The following is a 20,555-nucleotide window of genomic DNA, read 5'->3' as shown; positions in this document are numbered from 1 at the left end:
AGCCCTGACATGTGCACGCTTGGTGCCACGCACTGTGTACAAACAGATGAGCATTAAAAATCAAAGAAAGCTGAGGCTTCATTGGTTCATTTTTCTACAGAAACACACATATGAAAATAAATAAGGAACCATCTTTGCCTTAGGAGGTAAAGAAGTGGTAAACCTGGCTCTGGAACTGATGCACGTTTGCAAGAGGGAGCGGCGCGGCCTGCAGCGAATGAGGTCTTCCAAGGGAAGCGTATCCAAAAACGCTGGTGGTTGTGCGCATGCGTGTACTGGCGTGGGCCTCCAGGTTGGCTAGCGTGGGCTCCGCTTTCTGGTCAGTCCATTCCTCAACGATGTGGCCGCGTTTCTGATGGTTCTTCTTTCAGGCACAGCCTCGGGGGCTCATTCTGCCACCAAGCTCAGGTCACCAGTTTGCAGCCTCCAGGAGTCCAGCCCCGTGGCAAGGCCCTCCTGGGAAATCTGGTTAATTTGGTTAATACTTGGCAATAAGAAAACTACATCTCCTTCAAAAACCACCTTTCAAACTTTACCTCAAGCCTGAGGTTTTCCCTCTCTTTGCAAGGGAACGAAAGTGCCAAGAATGCCGCTCTCGCTTAGGGGATACCATATACCTTTTTAGTGAAAAACGAGTTCTCTTCTAATTTGCTATTTAGAAGGGAGTTAATTGGTTTTGCACACTCATAACTTCTTTTTCTGCACTCTCTGGAAATCTAAGAAACTAAATGTTCTTGGCTCTTTCCACTGAGTTTTTTCTATCTCTAGGCACCATTCATTATCCATAGTTTTTTCATCAAACTCTCATTTTACATCCTCTTGGTCTATTACTGTGTCTTTCAGTTCTATAGAGAGGATATCATTCATTCCTCAACTATCCATTGTCCTAACAGTTATTTTTACTTGAATAAAATATGTGATCTGTTCCTTTGATCAACTATATCAGAATATCACGTTGTCTTTAAGTGCTAAGAAATCAAGGACAGTGCCACTCAGGAAAGACTGGGTTGGCTGCAGAGCCAGCCTTGCAGAATTAACCTGCCCTCAGCTAGTGGTGGCGGTAGACTGAAGTGTCCATGCAAAGGGCAAGGCAAGCTCTACTTCCCAGGTCTGAGACCCTAACTTCCCAAGGCTACAAGCTGCCGTAAAACAGAAACAAGCCACTGACCTTCCCACAGCAGGTTCTTCACGAATGAGAACTGAAACAGAATCTGGGTGCCATGATACCAATGTCGGGGAATAGACAAGTGGGGAGGAATGACAACCCACCTAAGCTCAGAGTACTGGGAATACCACTCCTTGGAATACAGAAATCATTGCACTGAGAAGTGGATGTCAGTACATGCAAACATGATGTTTAGGCAACTCAGATATAATGCCAGGAGGATGGCCAAGTCCGGGAAAGCTGTGGCTAGTGTACAAGACATTGGGCAGAGAGAAGGTTGGATAGGATTAGTTTGACCAGTCAGGGAGAAACCTGGAGCTCCAGGGAGAGACGGCTGGCAAAGAAAACTTAAAAGTTGAAAAGAAAAGAGAAGAAAGCTAGACTAGAGTAAGGTAAGACCCTAAAAGGCGAGACGGAGACTAAGCAGTGATCAGGAGGCTGTTGATCAGGTTAAGGGCAGCCAGCTCAGGATTTCCCCAGGTGCCTGGAGCAATTTCCTCCAAGAGTAAGGTTGTGCCTGGAGAACCCATCTTCAGTGTCCGAAAGAATATTTACATATCCTCAAAGTACTCAACACTATCACTTCCATTCTTCCCTCCTTATATTTGCAGCTAAATTCTCTCCACGTTTCCCCCTTCAGGTTTTTCCTACCAATTCAACTTGCTATCAGACTTCCTCTTATTCCTTCTATGTAATCTGTTATCTTTTGATCCAGGTAAATGCTTTTATTATCCAGGTGCCAGTCACAAAGGCCAGTCCAAGCCTTCGTAATACCACAACACTCTATTTATGTCACCCTATTCGCTTTCAAACTTACTTTATTCCTAATCTCTGTGTGTTGACTTATATACAGATACCTTTCATTACAAGTGTTCTTTCCAAATTATTTTTTCATTTATTCTTTTTGGCTATGAATTACCAGTTATCTCCTATGCCTCATTTCTTCTCCCTGTCACCCCTATTGACTTTCACAGTGACAAGCTTTCTATTTTGATCTGAGCCTTTTTTTTTAATTTCCTCTCTCAAGCTTGTCTGCTTTTGGTCTTTTAATTCAAGTTCATGAATGGTCTGCCATCCAAGGCCCTCTGACACCTGATCCCTGAGCGGAAGCCTGTTGTTCTGGTGCCCTACACTGTGATTCACTGCAGACATCTCTCTCTGAGACTGGGATTTGATGACGCTGAACACACAGAATGAGCTCTTCTATCCGCTGCCATGTTTCTTCTCACACATAGAAACCGCTCGCCACCTACCACAGGGACAGGCACAGAAATAGATGGCCTGCCTTGGAGACTACACATACTCAGTATTTCTTATTTGGAATTACATTTTATATAAATTAAAAAAATACAGCAAAATGTCTATAGCTCTAAAAATATACGCAGAGACCTCTATAAATACCAGACACATTTTTTTGCAGCACAATTTATTATCTGGTCATAGGATCTGGATACATTAATAGGTATTGATTTAACACCATGTAACCTCTCTTGACACAGAGCAACACCCCCCCCCCAAAAAAAAAAACTTCAAAATGTGCAGGAGCAATAAATATCAAACTTTCTGATCTAAAATGTATAAATATAAAATATCAGTCATTTCTGGAAACATCTTAAGAAAATCCGGCAACCACATGTCCATGAGCAGGTGTCTGGTGTTCATGGTGCTTGTATTTGGAACATATCACCTCAGATCCAACACACTTATTTTTATGTCTTTTACCAACACATGTTTGCATATCTAGAAAAGAAAAAATTGGGTTTTACGTCACAATGTCGAACATATGATTTTCTTTAGGGAGGGAGTATAGGTTTCCTAATTAAAAATTGTTTCTAATTTTTAAAATATTTCCAATTAGAACAAATGTAATCACATTCATTTATTTTTAACAATAAGAAACTATATACACAGGCTGCCAAGTAATTTTCTTTTTAAATAAATTCTAACTTCAAAGTAATGTTCTCTGATGTTACAGCCACAGAACCTCCAAGCAAAGTTAGAAAAAAAAATATGTAGTCAAAAAAAAAAAAATGTAGTCAAATAACATTTCTTTTGAACTATACAAAGTTGATCAAGAAGTATAATTATAGTCTTCATTGAATTGTTCTGCAGACACTAATTTGGCCATCTCAACATTTAATATCATTTCACACAACATTTAATATCATTTTCCCTAATAATTGTTTGCTTATTTGGACTTTGACAAAAACTTTTTTTAAGTATCATACAAATACATAAATGCAAAGGTAACTTTGTACATCATCAACTCTGCTACAGAAATACTGAAATTTCCTTGTAAATAAAATGATAAGAAGTCATGAATTTCTTAATTTCTTAAACACAAAGATTGATTAATTTTTGAGATAAAAGTCCAAACTAAGCAGTACAGCGTTTTATCCCATATTAGACTGCTACCATTTCTCTCCTTAAAAACAGGGCAAGGGGCAGCAAAAAATAAATATCTGCAAAAGTCACCAAGAAGATGTACTCACACTGAATGGCCTGGGCTCCTTGGTGTGCGGGTGAAAGCCTTTCTTTTTACATGCAGAAACTTCCAGCATGCCAGCATTGGTGAGCCGGAAGATGCCAGTGCTAAATGTTAGGGTGGAAAAAAAGGTATAAAAAGTAAGGATCAGGTGGGCTTTCCAGATGCTTTATTTGAATGGCACAAGTGTACGTGTTCCTCAAATGGGATGCAAAAACCACAAAACTAGGAATTCCACAGCGATTTTTTTTTTTTTTTAACCAATCCTGAGATGACTGGCATGGAGGAGAGAAATCATAATGAGGACAAGGCAGGTGAGCTGTTGTGTGGGACCCAAGAGGAAAGGCCAGGGCCCCACAGGAAGAAATTGCAAGGGGCAGATATTTCTAACTCTTCTAATAATGTCAAAACTATTTGTAGCAACAGCAAATATTTATTAAGTGTTTGCTGTGGCACCAGGCACTATGCTAAGCACTTTACATTGACCATTATCTTATTTCATCTTTGCGTTAGTCCACGACGGGCAAGTAGTAGGGATAAATGCAGCTGAGGCTGGCGGTGGTCGGGTATCCTGCCAAACACGCCACTTGAGGGTGGAGCCAGGATTCCTGTGCTTGTAACTACTCTACGATCAGCATTGTCTCCCCAAACTAGAAAGGTTTTATAGGTAATTAAGGCTGGAAAATTCTTACAATAGTACATAATACAGAACTAAGTAAGATCTCAAATGGCAAACTGGGATAACATCCCTTTTAAATGTTAAGCACTTCAAGGTCACGCTAACTGAAGAAAGAAAACCAGTAATTGTGCCACGGAAAGGACCTTAAAAAGCAAAAGGCTGCAGAGCTAGAGGTCTGTGGCAGCTGACGCCCGCCATGTCTTTTTCCCAAGGGCATCGTGTGCACTTGCCTATCCGAGCGCCACAGCCTGGTGTCTGGACACACAGGAACCCAGCAGCCCCAGACAAAGCCTTCCAAAAGTTACACTTACTCTTTATGCTTTGGTGAACAAACAATGGCAATAGCCTCTGGCAACATGAGCTGATAGGAACAGTGAGTATGAAGATCAACGCTGGATAAGAATGCAGTTTGGGTGGGATGTGTCTATAAAAAGAAAAAAGGACAATCTTACTAGGGTTGCCGAGCCGTAGCCAAGGCCACAGTCCATTCTAAGAGGAAGCTCTATTTTATTCACTGCTTTCTTTTTTACCATCATTAACCAAACAAGAATTTTAAAAAAATGTTTTGCTAGTATTATCCTTCCTTTTGTACATTCCTATTATTTACTCTTTTTTTTTGGAATAACTATAACTTTGAGATAAGGCTCCTAGGAGTCTTAGTGTACTTTCTTCTTATTGGGAGAGAAAGAACTGGGAATTAATTTGCCAGAGGCTTTGGATAGATTCTTACATAATTATCACAACTCATCTATGAGACCTTTATTTTATTATTTCAATTTTATAGACAAGTATCCCAAAACTAAGGGAGGTTAAGTAACCTGCCTGTGGTCACATAGCTGGTGGGGAAAAGAGTTGTGACTGGAAACCTTGGACCGGAGATACTTATGTACAATACCATGAACATGAAAAGAAAGTTTTCACTGCATATACCACATGTTGCTGTGTATCCTTTTGTGGACTGCCATTTTCTATAAATGGGAGAACGGGGGTCTCCAAGTTGTTGAAGGTATTTGGGGTTCACCTTGCACAGCAACTAAATATTCACATGATAAGAAAGAAGGGGAGATTATAAATTAAAAGCAATCTTCCAAGTATCTGGTTACATACAAACTTGTGTCTATGTAAGGCAAATCAGAGGTTCATATGTGCATACGAAAAATACAAGCATACATAGTGATTTAAAAATTTATATTAAACCCTAATTATCCTTGAAAAAGGAACGTAAGCATTTTAATTATGAAACAAAGGTCCTTGAAACACACTCTCTGGGTCCTGGCTCCCTTACTCACTAGCTGTGTGGCACAGTGAAGATTACTCTTGCTCATTTCATCATTCATAAAATAGGGACAATAATAATTTTCTTCATGGAAGTGTTATGAAGATTAAACGCGACAGTCCATGTCAAATTCTTAGAACAGTGCTGCTTAGGACACAGAAAGGAATCAAAGTTGTTCATTGTTATTATTGCTGTTGTTATTTTAATGTTGTCATTATTAACTGAAGGGCATAGGCCCATAGTAGTAGCTAAATATCTTTATGTAAAACTGTGGTGTCTTGAGGAAATGCAAGATTTTAAACTTTTCTCTACTTTATTTAATAGAATAAAGGTAAAAATCAGCTGATTATTCACGGAAAGATAAATGTTCTGCAAGGAAAAAATAACTCTTGGTCTATAAAGACTTAGAACAGAGAAATGGAAATTATTGTTTTAAAATGCAAATCTTTAAGTCAGGGTATGAGGGGGAGGATCTGACAGCCTGTTATCTGACAGGGAACACCTTCTCTTAGTAAAATAGAGCCTTCTATGTCTTGGTGAGAAAGTAAGAAATGTTCAGAGGACTATAGTGCTATGGAGACAGCAAGTAGGTTAGCTAATAGACAAATCACTCTGGCTTGCAATGAGGACAGCTCTCCCATGAGAAAATAATGCTCACATTTCCTCACTCTATGGAAATGAAAATGATGATGATGATGATGATGATGGTGATGACAATGACATCAATAGCAATAGCAGCAGATGACATTTATTGCAACTGAATAATGTGCCAGGCACTGAACTAATCACTTGCCATGAATTATATCACTGAATCCTCACATCAGCAAGGTAAGTGCTATTACTATACCAATTTTACAGATAAGGAAACCGACGTAAGCAGGAGAGTAGGTGACTTGCTGAAGCCCATACAGCTAGTCACGTCAAGAAGTCTAAATTCAAATCCAGGCATGTCTGATTCTGATTCAGACCTTGTTTCCTATGACTAATTTATAGCTGATAAAAAGTCAGAAAATTTGTTGCTATTATTATGCTCAATAAAAACCATCACAAGAAGTCATTACAATCATTGAGGTTTAGAAATGTAAGATTTTTGTATTTTCATCAAGCCACAACTATTAGATGTGGTGAAATAACTTAAACAAAAAGCAAAGTCCTAGAATTCTAGAATTATGCCAAATTTATTCTTTAAACAACTTAACTTCATTTTTACATACATTATATACACAGAAGGTCATAAGAGAAAAACTTTTGTTTCTAATTTGGGAAATGTTTATAAGATAAGCTAACATTGACTTGTCACCATAAATGTATAATTTAATGGACTGTCATTCTTAATGCTACAATTTCTTTGTGACAGTTTTTTTTTTGCTTTAAAATGCATTCCTGTAACAGAAATCACATTAAGTTAAATGATGTCTTAAAAAAATGTACCACTTTCCAAGCAAACAGTAAGGCATATTACTTACTGTTAAGTAAAGAAAATAGACATAGGGAAAGTTTTGCAAACTTCATTATAAATCATTTCTTGCATTTGAAAAGCAGTTTATACTTTTCAAAGGGCTTTTACACCTAGTATCGTGTCTACTGCTCACACAAATTCAGTGAGGAGAGAAAGCAGTCATTAGCTAAGAAATCTTGAAACAAGGAGGCTAGGAGTCCTGACTACGGGCACACAGCAATTTACTAGTAATTTACAGGTGGAGCTGGGACTAAAGTCTTCTCTACCCTCCTAAATTGCATAACATGAAAGGCTTGGCAACTGTGTGTGTGTGTGTGCACTGCCCCTAGCTAGTCCTTCTCTATAAAGCAAGTAAAACACAAAATGATCACTTATGATTCTTCAGGGGCATTCAGAGGTCCCTAGAATGTGTTCTGGAAATTTTCTTGGCCAGCATTTCATAACAGTGGGATGACTTGTCCCTACCTGCTATTGTTTCAATGATGGTGTCCCCACCAATATGCATGTTGAAACTTAATTCCCAATGCAATAGTATCAAGAGGTGTGGCCTTTGGGGGTGATTAGATCACGAGGGCTCCACCCTCATGAATGGTATTGGCAGCCTTGTGAAAGGGCTCAAGGTTGAAGGAGGCGCTCTCTCGCCCTTCTGCCTTCTGGCATGTGAGGACAAAGCAACAAGGTGCCACCTTGGAAGCAGAGAGCTGCCCTTACTAGACATCAATGCCGGTGCCTTGATCTGGATTCCCAGCCTCCAGAACTGTAAGAAAGAAGTTTCTGTTCTTTATAAATTACCCAGTCTCAGGTATTTTGTTATAGCAGCACAAACAGACTAAGACATTACCCTAGGTCTAGCTGTGTGTGACTGAATGGAAAAAACGTCCTCCAGATGGATTGAACTATGGATAGAAAGAGTATCATCATCTATCACAATAGCTACAATTTTCTTAGTTCCTAGAAAAATGTGCTAAGAAATTCACTGACATTATCTCATTTAATACTCAACATCATATGAAGTTACTTATTGTAATCCCCATTTTATAGATGATAAAACTGATGCTCAGATTGCTTAAATCACTTGCCAATGTTCCTACAGTAACTTCTTAGCAGAGCTGAGATTTAATCTCATGTCTATTTAACTTGTAAGCCCTTTCCTGCTCCTACGATGGTGTGGTAGATGTTAGAACCCACTGTTTTTGGCCCTATTCCCTTGCCCTACTCTGTGGCTATTTATGTAGTAATACATACATCACCCTACTGAAAATTTTTTTTCAGAAATTTTCTTAAAATAATCTAATTTAGTCACACAGCAAAAGGAAAGAGAACATTAATAACTGTCTAGTCGAATCAGTTAACAATATGGCTAAGGGCTGCACTAGAGTACATAAAATCATCCAAAAAAGTCACCTAACTTCCAAATGTTACTCTTTTTCTTTTAACTTTAGATGGCACAAAAAAAGCATAAGATACCCCTCTCCAGATTCCACAGATTTAAACACGGTCTAACATTGGAGAAAATGCTTTAATATGATGACCTTTATTATGCTTGAAAAAATAAAAAAATAAGAAGCTATTTAAATTAAATTATTTTTTTTTTCCCAAGGAGGAAAATAGCACACCATATACAAAGAAACTGAAACCCAAAAGGTCAGACATACATGGATCCATCCCAGAGTGAGGAGATCGTGTTGATCCTGAACATTGAATAATTCTTCTACATTCTCCATGTCACAATAGTCTGGTCCCGCAGACTGCTTTGGCACGATTACATGGGTAATAGTAAATTCATTATGTGTCTAAAAAATAATTAACAAAAAGAATAACATGCATCAGACAGAAAAAAAGAAAAAAGAAAAGAAAAACAAACCCTGAGCAGGAAGAGCAGTGTTTTGCGACAGGACTAGAGAGTACCTCCACCACTTGCGTGTATTGCTCCCAGCCTCAGACACACACCCCATCACACAAACGAAGTCCCAAAGGTAAAAATAGATTCTTCGCCAAAAGTTTAAGAGTCAGTTGTTTGGGGCTTGAAACCCATTTTCACAACAAGAAACATATCATAAATAGGAATTAGCATTCTAGGCTGGTCCATGGAAGTTTAGTTAATAAATAATGTCTTGATATATTACATCTACACAATGGAAAAGTCAGAAAGAAACAAGGGCAGGTTTATTTGGAGGGGGAGAAACTAGTCAATTTTGTGGTGTTACTGAAGGGCATTTCTTAGGGTTGTAGAGGTTGACGGTTTTATTTTTATTTTACTAGTTATATTTAATTTTACTTCAAGACAAGACCTTCGTTTAATATTGGGAGGACTCTCTAGAATCTTCCATAATTAAGATAATGTTTTGGATTTACAATTAGATAAGGAGAAAGGAAAAACAAATTACCCCCTTTGGGTAAAAGATAAGAGTTGAAAGGAAGAAGAGGGTTGTGAAGTATACTTGGATCTTCAGTTGAGAGATGTTTGTGCCCCAAAAGGCTGTCTTTGTGCCCCAAAAGGCAAGCTGGCCTTCACAGCATCGTGTAAGCTTCATGTGGCAGGGACCATGGCTGTTTGCAGGCAACTGAATGCCAATACCTAGCATAGCACCTGGCCTGGCACATATAGGTATCAGTAAATATTTGCTGACGAAAGAGTGATTGGACAATGAATGAATCAATGAATGAGACTAAATACAGCATAGGGCATGGAGGAACAAGCAGCAAGTGCGCACTGCCCCCCAAAGGGCAACGGAGGTGCCTGTGGATGGTCACTTTGCTTGTCACCAATGGCTTCCTCTCTCTTGGAGGAAAAGTGATGACAAACACTGGAATACAGCAGGAGAATGTGTATTTACTAAAACATACTATTATTCAATTAAACCACTGTTTCGAAGCTAACTGTTGAGGGCTTAAAATGTGCCTGGAGTCAGAAATATAAACTGATACCCAAAACAGACCACACAAGGACACTTCCAAAGAAACATTATTCATCTTAGGTGCAGGTAGAAAATTGAATGCATCTTCTCTCTTTCCTCTCCTTCTGTTTTGACATTGTCTTTCATCACATTTTTTCTGATAATATCTTCCGTAATTAAATACACCCTGTGCCTATAGACTTTAGTTTGTTGAGACTACTGCCTTAAACTAAAGAACATAACAAAACCCTACTTTTGTTCCAAGTGTGCCTGACAAAGGATGGCAAGATGATACCTGCCACAGGTAATAATAGGTAGAAAGTAATTATATGAACGTATGTAAAACTAACAATTGCAATGGAAATTTGTTTTAGCAAACTAGATGGATTGGGAAATCTGAAGTCCCATAGTCTATATCATTTTTGTAATCAAAGATTTAATTTTGGTTTGATTGATTTTTAAAGACAAGGTTTCATAGTGTCCCTGAAATTTTACAATCCATTTTCTAGAAAAATAATTCCATTAATAACAACAGTAGTTTTATTAAATTAATCTATATAAAGTCAATTTCACAATATTTACAAATTTTAGCATGTTTTTATTCTGTTCTGCTTATCGTGAGAAAGCTAGAACTATTAAAAGTATTCTGTGCAGGAAGATATAAAACTAGACCATACCAGTTTTCCACAGAGGATTCCACAGGTTTCTATTCCTCTCACTGTATTAGAGTCTGCCAGCTGCAGAAATCTGTGGCAAAGATCTTTTGGTAAAACTACACATCGCAGTCCTTCAACCACTAAATCTAAGAAACAAAACAAAACAAAAGAGAAGAAAGAAAAAGCTAAAAAACAAATCTGATGTCTCCATCCTTCAGAATTGTTTCTGGCAAGCAATTGCAGTAAAATATAAATTTCAAAAATAAAATTATCAAGTGCTACACTTTCCATATTTTATTTAAAAACTCTTAAAAATAAACTTTGACTAGAAGGAAGGTAAAATTACATTTTGCATATAAATAATTTATAAACAAAGTGGGAAGGTGCAAGCACTTTTACATGTTTGTGCCCTGGATCAATTATTTACATGTATGTTTTCTCTTGACACAAAGATAATATACTGCTAAATGCATAGGCTGCAGAGAATGCATCTCATATCCTATAAGACATAGGGCTTTATTGTGTTTAGCACATGTTACTCATATCTTTATGAAAACTGGTGATCAGTAAGTAAAGCACAACGTTTTTGGAAATAATTAGCAGTAAAGTAACTCATGAAATGGTTGCCTATCATAACTCATTTAAAATAAATGGGAACACAAAAATTCCACCTGACATGTCAGGAAGAATTCTGTTTGATTTTAGAAACTGGCCAGCACTGATCTAGCAATACTGAACAGCACTAATTGTTGTAGAAACACAGAATCTATTTGGAGGTTAACTGTGTGCACGAGAGTCTCTCAGTCCAGAGATAATGCTAAATATAGTAGGCATAAACATTTTATTGCTGAGCAAAGGTCTGGACACACAATTTTCTCAACGTCTTTCCTCTCTGGTATAATGTTTACCTTTGAGATTTATGTGTTTCTTAGTTAAAATGTATGGAAGAAAAGAATGATTGGAATTCTCATTTAAAATCTCTGTTCAATGTCAAATACAGTCCTATTTATTATAGAGGCTCTGATGTATAGGGAGCAAATCATGTTTCCTGAATTTTAAGGTTATATATAGTAAAAGCCAGAGAGTATGGAAAGGTTAGTTCTGTCGCTGACACCATATAACATAGGGGTCCTACTACAATTAATAATGAAACAAGGAGAACTCAGATGCTACGGAAAAGCGGTTCCATCTGAGGAGCCTCAACGTCTTGCACGGCTGACTTCCGTCACTTACTCTGAACAGCACTTAGGGTAGCAGCTGGCGTTAAGGCCCTGTTCACAGGAGGAGAGTGGCTGGCGTAATTGGTGGCATCACTTTTATTAGGCTGATCTGCAAATACATTCAGCAAGGAGTTGTTCTGGTGCTGGGAAAAGCAGGACAAAGCGCTGCCATCAATCTGCTCCGACAGTGCCCCCGCTGCCGCGGTCTCCTGGCTTCGCATCTGACCTCGGGCTAATTCTTGCTTCTTGAGTTGATCTTCGAAAAACAGAAACTGCTCTGATTCCAGCTGCTGCTGGCGCATCTGAGCAATCCGCTTCCTTTCTGCCTCTATCAATCTCTGATGCTCCAGTTTTTTGAGAATTTCGGCTTTATATTTGTTCTAAAAAATGTGGTGGCCAGAAGAAAAGGTTAGTTTCCAAGGCAAAAATATTGAACTGGGATTAAACACTTTCAGTCTGCTAGCGAAGACAGAGAAAAAGCGAAATACTGGACATACACAACACCACAGCAAAAGCTCCTTGATCTGAGTGAGACTGCAGTTCTCACTTCACTCACATTTTACCAGAGACAGAGACAGGCCATGGCAATCCCGCCACTCCTTTGCACATCTGAATACTAGAAAGTCAAGGTCAGGGTTGTCTGCTTAGCCTGACCGACAGGCCATATGGCACAAAAAAATCTCACCTCTAGAATGCACTTCTAATATAGTAGCACTTCTAATATAGCCACTAGCCACATATGGTTACTTAAACTTAAATTAATTAAAATTAAATAAAATTAGAAATTCAGTTCCTCAGTCTCACTAGTCACATTTAAGTACCTAGTAGCCACACACAGCTAGTAGCTACCACATTGGAGAGTGCCAAACAACATTTCCACTGTCACAGGAAGTTCTATTGGACAGTGCTACCCTAGAACCTTCTACATTTGACTCTATAACTCATACTCTGCTGGGACTTTATGGAGAACGGGGAAATCACTAAAAAAATCATTCTCAAAACGTATTCCAACCATCTCTGCCAGAACTAACTAGGAGTTTTGTTAAAAATGAAGCATCCAAGCTCCCTAGTCTGAAAAAAAATATCCAGGTATTATTATGTCAGAGAATATGAAATTTTAATAAGTTTTCCAAATGACTTTGAAAGAAACTAGATTTTAAGAGCTCCTGGGAGGTGGGGTAAGGGGAAGAACACAGCTTACAGTAGCATTTCCACATGCTCGGGAATCACCCTGGGTCTTGTTACAGTTGCAAATTCTGACTCAGCAGGTCTGGACTGGGGCCTGAGCTTCTGCGTGTCTAACAAGCTTCCAGGTGATGCTGGTGCTGAGGCAGCGAGGGCTCACGGGCATGTCTGTTTATCTCTCCTAGGCACGGATGCTGCCACGCTAGCCCACAGAGATTCTACGTGGAATACTATGTGGATGTGAGGTGACAGGCTTCACCAAAGGCAGAACGTGGAACAGATGACAAGGTCCCGAAGGGGAAGACTGTGCACATTGCTGAGAGTGGAAAGGAGGCTTTTCTCTCCCTTGCTACTGCTTTGTCTTAACCTTCAAGATCACTTTTATCTTTTTTGTTTCAAATCAAATTATTAATATCTGCCCTTGAGGGAAACTTCCAATTTCAACATTGCCTCCACCATTTAGTGCAAACACCTCACTCAAACCAGCCTTCCAGTTATGCCCACAGAAAGTCAAAAGGCTCAATGACCATTTTCAGAGCTGATGAAATTGAACTGATGTGAGAGTCAGTGAAGGCGGCAACCTCCAAAGCAAACAAAACACAAACAAATGAAAAAAGCAAAACCACATTTGTACTAATGCTATAAAAATTAAGAATTCACAAGTTGAACGTGAGTATCCCATAGACTGGTCATTCTCCTTTCAAAGCCTTTCTGTCCTGAGATGTCATTATCATGTTCACTCTTTATTAACAATCTAGAAGCCACCACCTTTTGGTGATAAGATTACATTTCATCCATATGGTTAGCTGTTATTCCATCTCAATCTAATATTGAATGTTATATTTAAGAAGCAAATTCATATTTCCAAGGCTTACGTAATTAGACATATCAGAAACCATACACTGTTCTCCCCACCTCCCGCTGCTTCTGTTCATCTGGCAAAGAACAGCCATCTGGCTCAAGGTCACATGGGCAAAAATTGGTCAAAAAGCTCTATTTACATCACTGTAAAAAATGTATTTTCTAATCCATTGCTTTATTAGATGTTGTAGGGAAACAGAAATATCATGTGTTTGGTCGAAGTGCTTAAACTGGACATCAGCATAAATTATTTTATTGGTTTCACATCATTGCATCTTTCCTTTTTAATTTAAATGCATATGACATTTAAGAAACTCATCACATAAAAATGATATTCAGAAAATACTTGCACAGAAAACAGTCATGAAATAAATGTACCAATTGAACTTACTTTGCTTTGCAAATATTCTTGGTATTCTATGTTATATTTCTTTAAAAGGTCCTTTTTCAATTCATCTGTCCTTGGGAATGCAATCTCCTTCAGTTTCTTTTAAAAATATACATACATATTGATTAGTGGGATTTTCAATATACTCTTTCAGATCATCAGCTGAGAAAGAAAAAACAGCTGGTATGTGTATTAGAAATCAAGTCATATTGAGTAACCAAAGATGATGGCAGAAAAATAAATCTCTTTTTTAGAAGTCTAAAATACAAATTTTCTGCAGGGAAGAAAAAATACTATCACTTTTGGAAGACCTTTATTGACTCTACTGTTGAGATAAGCATTTTGTTTAGGCAGGTATCCCGTCTTTAGGTACTGGGTTTGTAATCAATCACACATTCCATGTATTCTCAGCTAAAGATAGTTGGAACTATAGATGTAGCAAATATTGATGATAAATAAATACATTGCAACAATCTTTCTTTTCCTTGAGAATATTTTAGGCCACCCTCACCCTACCCACAACATTTTTTTATCCATAAGCCCTACAGTACCATAACAGGTAAATAGCTAGAACTTTGTGGCTGCCTGAATAATCAACACTGATTTTGAAATAGTTATTGGGATCAGGGCTGTACAAAATAATCAAAACCAGCCAAAATCATTGTCTCAAACAAGTTCATTATCTCAATATCTGCAAGGAACTGTAAAATAATTCCTTTTTCACACCATAAGGTGTCCTTTTTCTTTCTTTCTTCCCAGCATCAATTAGACACTCATGCTGGGTCAGTAATGATCATTAAATGTCTAAGAAGAAATCGAAACATCGTGGCTAATGGAATGAATTTCTTGTGCTCAAACTCTCAAGAGGAAGAGAAAGAGGAGGAAAGGAGGGGACGGGTGAATCAATAATGGACACTTATGGAGCATTTGATCCCACAGTGGAAATCAACCCCACGATACCTTCATAATATCCTGCTTTTCGGGTACTGCACATTGCTGGTAATCTCGATGGCTAGGAAGCTTTTCTACAAACAAACTAGAGAAAGAGAAAGCATGTCCTTGGCATTAAATGACAGCAAAAGCTCAATAATGGTTTCTATTAATAATATGAGAATGAGCAATCTTTTAAAAACTGACATGTTAATAACTTATTTAACCTATAGTCTTTCCATCTGCCTTTTCAGTAGAGGTTGACATGGGTATTATTTTGGTATCATGGGGTAGTTAAGCTCCACAAACTAAGCATTGATGCTAACAGGGTTAAGGTCAGGGTACTCCCTTAAATACATCAAGTCACTTTGACCTTTCTCAGGTCCTGGGTGCTTAATCCTCCCAGAGCACCATCTTACTTACGTGCACTGCTGGCAACAGAAAGGAACACGTAAAAATGCAAGAGTTTGGAAAGACTGATATAAATCCCTTCTCACCCTTAAAAAAGACTCAAACAACCACTGATGAATCAGTTAGCACCGCTGTGTACACATCAAGAACTCTTAACTGGGCCGGGCGTGGTGGCTCACGCCTGTAATCCTAGCACTCTGGGAGGCCGAGGTGGGCGGATCGTTTGAGCTCAGGAGTTCGAGACCAGCCTGAGCAAGAGCGAGACCCCACCTCTACTAAAAATAGAAAGAAATTATATGGACAGCTAAAAATATATATAGAAAAAATTAGCCGGGCATGGTGGCGCATGCCTGTAGTCCCAGCTACTCGGGAGGCTGAGACAGGAGGATCGCTTGAGCTCAGGAGTTTGAGGTTGCTGTGAGCTAAGCTGACGCCACGGCACTCACTCTAGCCTGGGCAACAGAGTGAGACTCTGTCTCAAAAAAAAAAAAAAAAAAAGAACTCTTAACTGAATCGTAAAGAAGGGAAATGACAACCAAACTTCCTAGTGGAGTAGGAGCTGCTAATTAGGTGTTTATTACTTTTCATCACCTTTGTGAGGAACAAGAGACAGCAGACTTGAAGGAAAATCCCTACAGCAAACCAGGTGCATCACTTGCAGGTAAAGTGAATATACTGCTTCCATGAGGTCAGGGATTCTCTTTTATAGTCACTGATGTATCTCCAGTCTGAAGAATAGCATCCAGCTCATAATTAGTGCTCACTAAATATTTGTAAAATGAATGAATAACCTTTCCTTGATAGATCATAATGGGCTGTACATACTATTTCTGATCAACTACTATGTTACACCTTATACTTAACGATTCTGTTGTTTACAAATCTGTCTCTCACACACAAATAGATTCATATAAATGTTTTTATCACCTCATTTCACCTAATGATAAGTCTATAGAGTAGACAGAACTGGTAGCATGATTCCTACTGTCAAATGAGAAAAATCAAGGCTTAAAAAGGCTACGTAAAAGTTGATAGCTGCCTAAATCTTTATACATAAATAAAACTTATAAATAAATAAAATCACAGATATGTAGTCTTTCATTTGTAGATGAGGAATGGAGGCCCAGGGAGAATAAATGAATTACAAATTATCCACCACTAATGCCATAAGAGAATTCAAATATTCTGATTACTCAGTAATTCAGAAGGTACAGTGAATCTTCCCCTTCACTACACTCACAATTCCATAGGAGCATACGCAAAACCAAAGTCGAAGGTGACAAGGAAATATTATCAACTGGTAACTTGTAGTTCAGAAATAAAAAGTTTTGGAAGATTTTGTCTATCAGTAGTGGAGGATAACCTCCAATTTCATATTTAATGCTTAACTTTCTAAACATAAGTGATTTCCCCAAATAGGGTAAAAGTTGCCAACCATGCTCTCAATTTTCAAGTTAAGTGACCTGAATAAAATGCCGATCTGGTCGCTCATGTCTGTAATCCCGGCACTGTGGAAGGCTGAGGCAGGAGGATCGCCTGAGGTCAAGAGTTCCAGACCAGCCTGGGCAATAGCAGGACTTCATCTCTACAAAAAGTAAGTCCTGCATGGTGGTGCATGGATATAGTCCCAGCTACTTAGGAGGCTGAGGCAGGAGGATCGCTTGAGCGCGGGACTTTGAGGTTGCAGTGAGCTAAAATGATGCCACTGCACTTTAGCCAAGGCAAAAGAATGAGACCCTGTCTCAAAAAATAAAATGCAGATCCCAATTTGTATGCCCTATAAATTGATTTTAATCTTGCCCTTGGTAGAATCACAGAATGCAGCTTTAAAAATATTTTATCTTTTCAACTTCTTCAATGTTCTCGGGATAAATCCCCAAATAAGCTAGTGAAATTATAAGTGAAATAACCCAGGCACAGAAAGATAAATACTGATTTCACTTATATGTGGAAGGAATCTTAAAAAGTTGAATTCATAGGAGCAGAGAATAAAATGATGATTACCAAGGGCTGGGGGTGTGGGGCCGGGGGTGGGGTGGGGAGATGTTGGTCAAAGGATACAAAATTTCAGTTAGACAAGAGGAATAAGTTCAGGAGATGCAGTGTACAGCACAGTGATATAGTTAATAACAAAGTATCCTATACTTGAAAATTGTGAAGAGAGTAGATTTTAAATGTTCTGACTACAAAAAAAAGGCACGTGAAGTAATGGGTATGTTAATTAGCTTGATTTAGCATTCTACAATGTATGCATACATGTATCAAAACATCATGTTGCACACTATAAATATGTATAATTTTTGTCAGTTAAAAATAAAAAATTAATAAAATTAATCAATATGTGTCTTTCAATTAAAACAAAAAATATGTTCAACATAGGTTTCTCAGGGATGTTTTGATATAGCCATTTTCACTCAACATTTTGAAAGTTCTTTTGTACATGGCATTCTTACATAGTCAAATAAACTGCTTTAAAAAAACAACAACACTAGGTAATATATGAAAGTATTACTGTATCCTATTCCTGAACCTGAATCAGATCTTTCCTTTGTTCCCCAACTTGTCAACCAGTCTCAAACCACCAAATCAAATTTTTAAAATGCTGATGGCATGTTCTAGGTACTGCAATATAGCTCCTGCTCTCATATAGCTTATATTCCTGTGGGGGAGAAGGCCATGAAATCAGAAATTATATTTGTGAACAATGAGACATGCAGGTTCCAGTGCTGACCTGTTGAGAGGGAATCTGATATCCCTGAGCCTCATCCCCTGCCTGATCTTCTTCCTACCCTTAAACCTCAGAGATGGTCTGAGGAGGCCTTTGAATACATTCTTAGGTAATTTAAAAACTTAGACATTTAATGTTTTTGGAGATTGTAATATTGGCCAGAACATGAAAATATTCCCAGTATCAAAACTGCCACATCAAAATATCACGTATTTTTCCCATTTTCTCATTTCAAAGGTCTCCAAAACAAAAGACTTACGTAATAAATTTATTATAAAGAACAAAAGCATTTTCCAAGTTTCCTTCTTCCAAATACACAGATGCCATCCTCTCCATTTCTACTCCAGATCTAAAGTAGCGTCGCGGAGTGATGTCTTCACTGATGGTGATATTGCAGCCAAGCTTGCTTAGGGCACGGACTCGCTCTTCTGGGCTTAGGGAAACATCCGTATGGTCAGGCATAGCAGCTAACTTTTTCTGCAAAGCAAAATTTAAATCTCTGATTATAATAAAAAAAAAATGACTGCTATTATGGATGTATTTTCTCTACTAAAAACCTGACACCAATACCTAAGAAAATTATGTGGAAGTTTCTGGGTATGCAAGTGTTTTAGGTCATTTGAGGTAAAATATCTAAAATATTTCATATGAGGATGTTGGTCCTCAAATCCCTGTGAATGTCTCCATTCTGGATCATGTGAAGCAGTCACAGATGGATTCCTGCCGTTAGAGCTCATGTTATTCTACTCCGAAGGGTCTCCAGGAGATAGCTTGGATTAAAAGTTACTATTTATATAATAGCTCAATTCTATTCCAGAATATATTCGAGTTTAACAGAAAGTTTTCGGGGTCTCTCTGCATCTTCATTGAGTGAAAAAAGAACATACCAATAAGTCTTAGAGAAGTCTTTTCAAGCATAAGAACACCATCCCCATTTTTCTAAAACATAAAAAAACTCCACACAACATTAATTACATTGTTAATTAGTTCTAGACTGAGGAAATAATAAATTACTAAGAAAAGTCAGTGCCATTATTTAGGTTACTAGGTATGCAATGTATAATTTCCTTAAGCACTAAGTTTGACAGTTGATATCTCTGATATTTCACTTTGACACTTCTTGTTATACTTTTATTGTGAAGGTACAGCCTCATTCTTCCAAATGCATGGTTTGGCTTGTATTATCTTTCAAAATTTTTTTAGAGTAATTTTTGTGAAACCATGGATAAGTCAAAAATTCATGTTATTTTCGAATCTGAGTTTCCTTGTGAAACCAATGCAGTGCAGACAGCTCAAAATATCAAAACCACGTGTCTGGGAAGGATGTGGCTAATGAATGCACAGCACATGGATGGTTTGAGAAGTTCCATTCTGGCCGTTTTAATCTTGAAAATGAACCATGTGGGCGACCTGAGACCAAGGCAGATAATGATGAGCTGAAAGGTGTAGTGGAAACGAATCCACCTCCACCTACGTGTGAATTAGCAGCAAGGTTTGATATTACTATTTCAACAATATTGGGCCATTTGAAACAAATCAGCAAGGTAAAGAAGCTGGAATAGATGGGTTCCGCATTAATTAAACGAGTGTCAGAAAAGAATTAAACAAGCATCAGAAAAGAAATCATCTCAAAGCTTGCCTTTCTTTGCTGTCACGACATAAAGGTGAACCATTTCCACACTATGGTTACACTTGATGAAAAATGGATTCTTTTTGACAATTGCAAGTGTTTCACACAATGGTTGGATAAAGATGAAGTGCCAAAATACAGGACAAAACCAAATAGTCATCAAAAGAAGCTAATGGTGTCTGTTTGATGGTACAGGGCTGCTATTATCCACCATAGCTTCATGAAACCTGGTCAATGGATTATAGCAGACGTCTACTGCAACCAGTTGGACGAAATGATGAGGATGCTTGTGATTATGCAGCTGAGAACAATAGAGACAGGCAATCCTCTCGCAAGACAATGCTCGACCACATGTCACACGAACAACGCGGCTCAAACTACAGAGAGTGGACTTGAAACTCTCTGTCACCAACCGTATTCACCAGACCTTGCACCAACTGACTACCACTTCTTCCCAGCTTTGAAGCACTTCTTGCAAGGAAAAATATTCAATTCTCAACAAGCTGTGGAAAATGCCCTTCGCAATTTCATCTCCACTCGCTCTCCAGGCTTCTTCGCTGCTGGCATAAGCAAGCTGCCGTTAAG

General features: G+C 38.3%; 1 protein-coding gene across 2 annotated transcripts in view; it reads right to left on the bottom strand.

Moving 5' to 3' along the window:
- Window positions 1-2,575: 2,575 nt before the first annotated feature.
- Window positions 2,576-20,555, bottom strand: part of STAMBPL1 (STAM binding protein like 1) — a 229,168-nt gene continuing 211,188 nt past the window's right edge. The window contains exons 3-11 of one of the 2 annotated variants that reach the window (XM_069459917.1): window positions 18,600-18,817; window positions 15,232-15,307; window positions 14,275-14,370; window positions 11,851-12,217; window positions 10,639-10,763; window positions 8,720-8,857; window positions 4,641-4,753; window positions 3,658-3,757; window positions 2,576-2,905 (exon numbers count right to left, since the gene is read on the bottom strand). In XM_069459917.1, coding sequence (XP_069316018.1) covers window positions 2,849-2,905; window positions 3,658-3,757; window positions 4,641-4,753; window positions 8,720-8,857; window positions 10,639-10,763; window positions 11,851-12,217; window positions 14,275-14,370; window positions 15,232-15,307; window positions 18,600-18,817 — 1,290 coding nt within the window. In that variant the 3' untranslated portion in view covers window positions 2,576-2,848. The remainder of the gene's footprint in view (window positions 2,906-3,657; window positions 3,758-4,640; window positions 4,754-8,719; window positions 8,858-10,638; window positions 10,764-11,850; window positions 12,218-14,274; window positions 14,371-15,231; window positions 15,308-18,599; window positions 18,818-20,555) is intronic. The other variant, XM_069459918.1, reaches the window with a different exon arrangement.

Source organism: Eulemur rufifrons, chromosome 28 (assembly GCF_041146395.1).
Source record: "Eulemur rufifrons isolate Redbay chromosome 28, OSU_ERuf_1, whole genome shotgun sequence".
NCBI classification, from domain to species: domain Eukaryota; kingdom Metazoa; phylum Chordata; class Mammalia; order Primates; family Lemuridae; genus Eulemur; species Eulemur rufifrons.
Note: the sequence above shows the minus strand (reverse complement) of the source record. Positions and strands in the feature narration are given on the sequence as shown.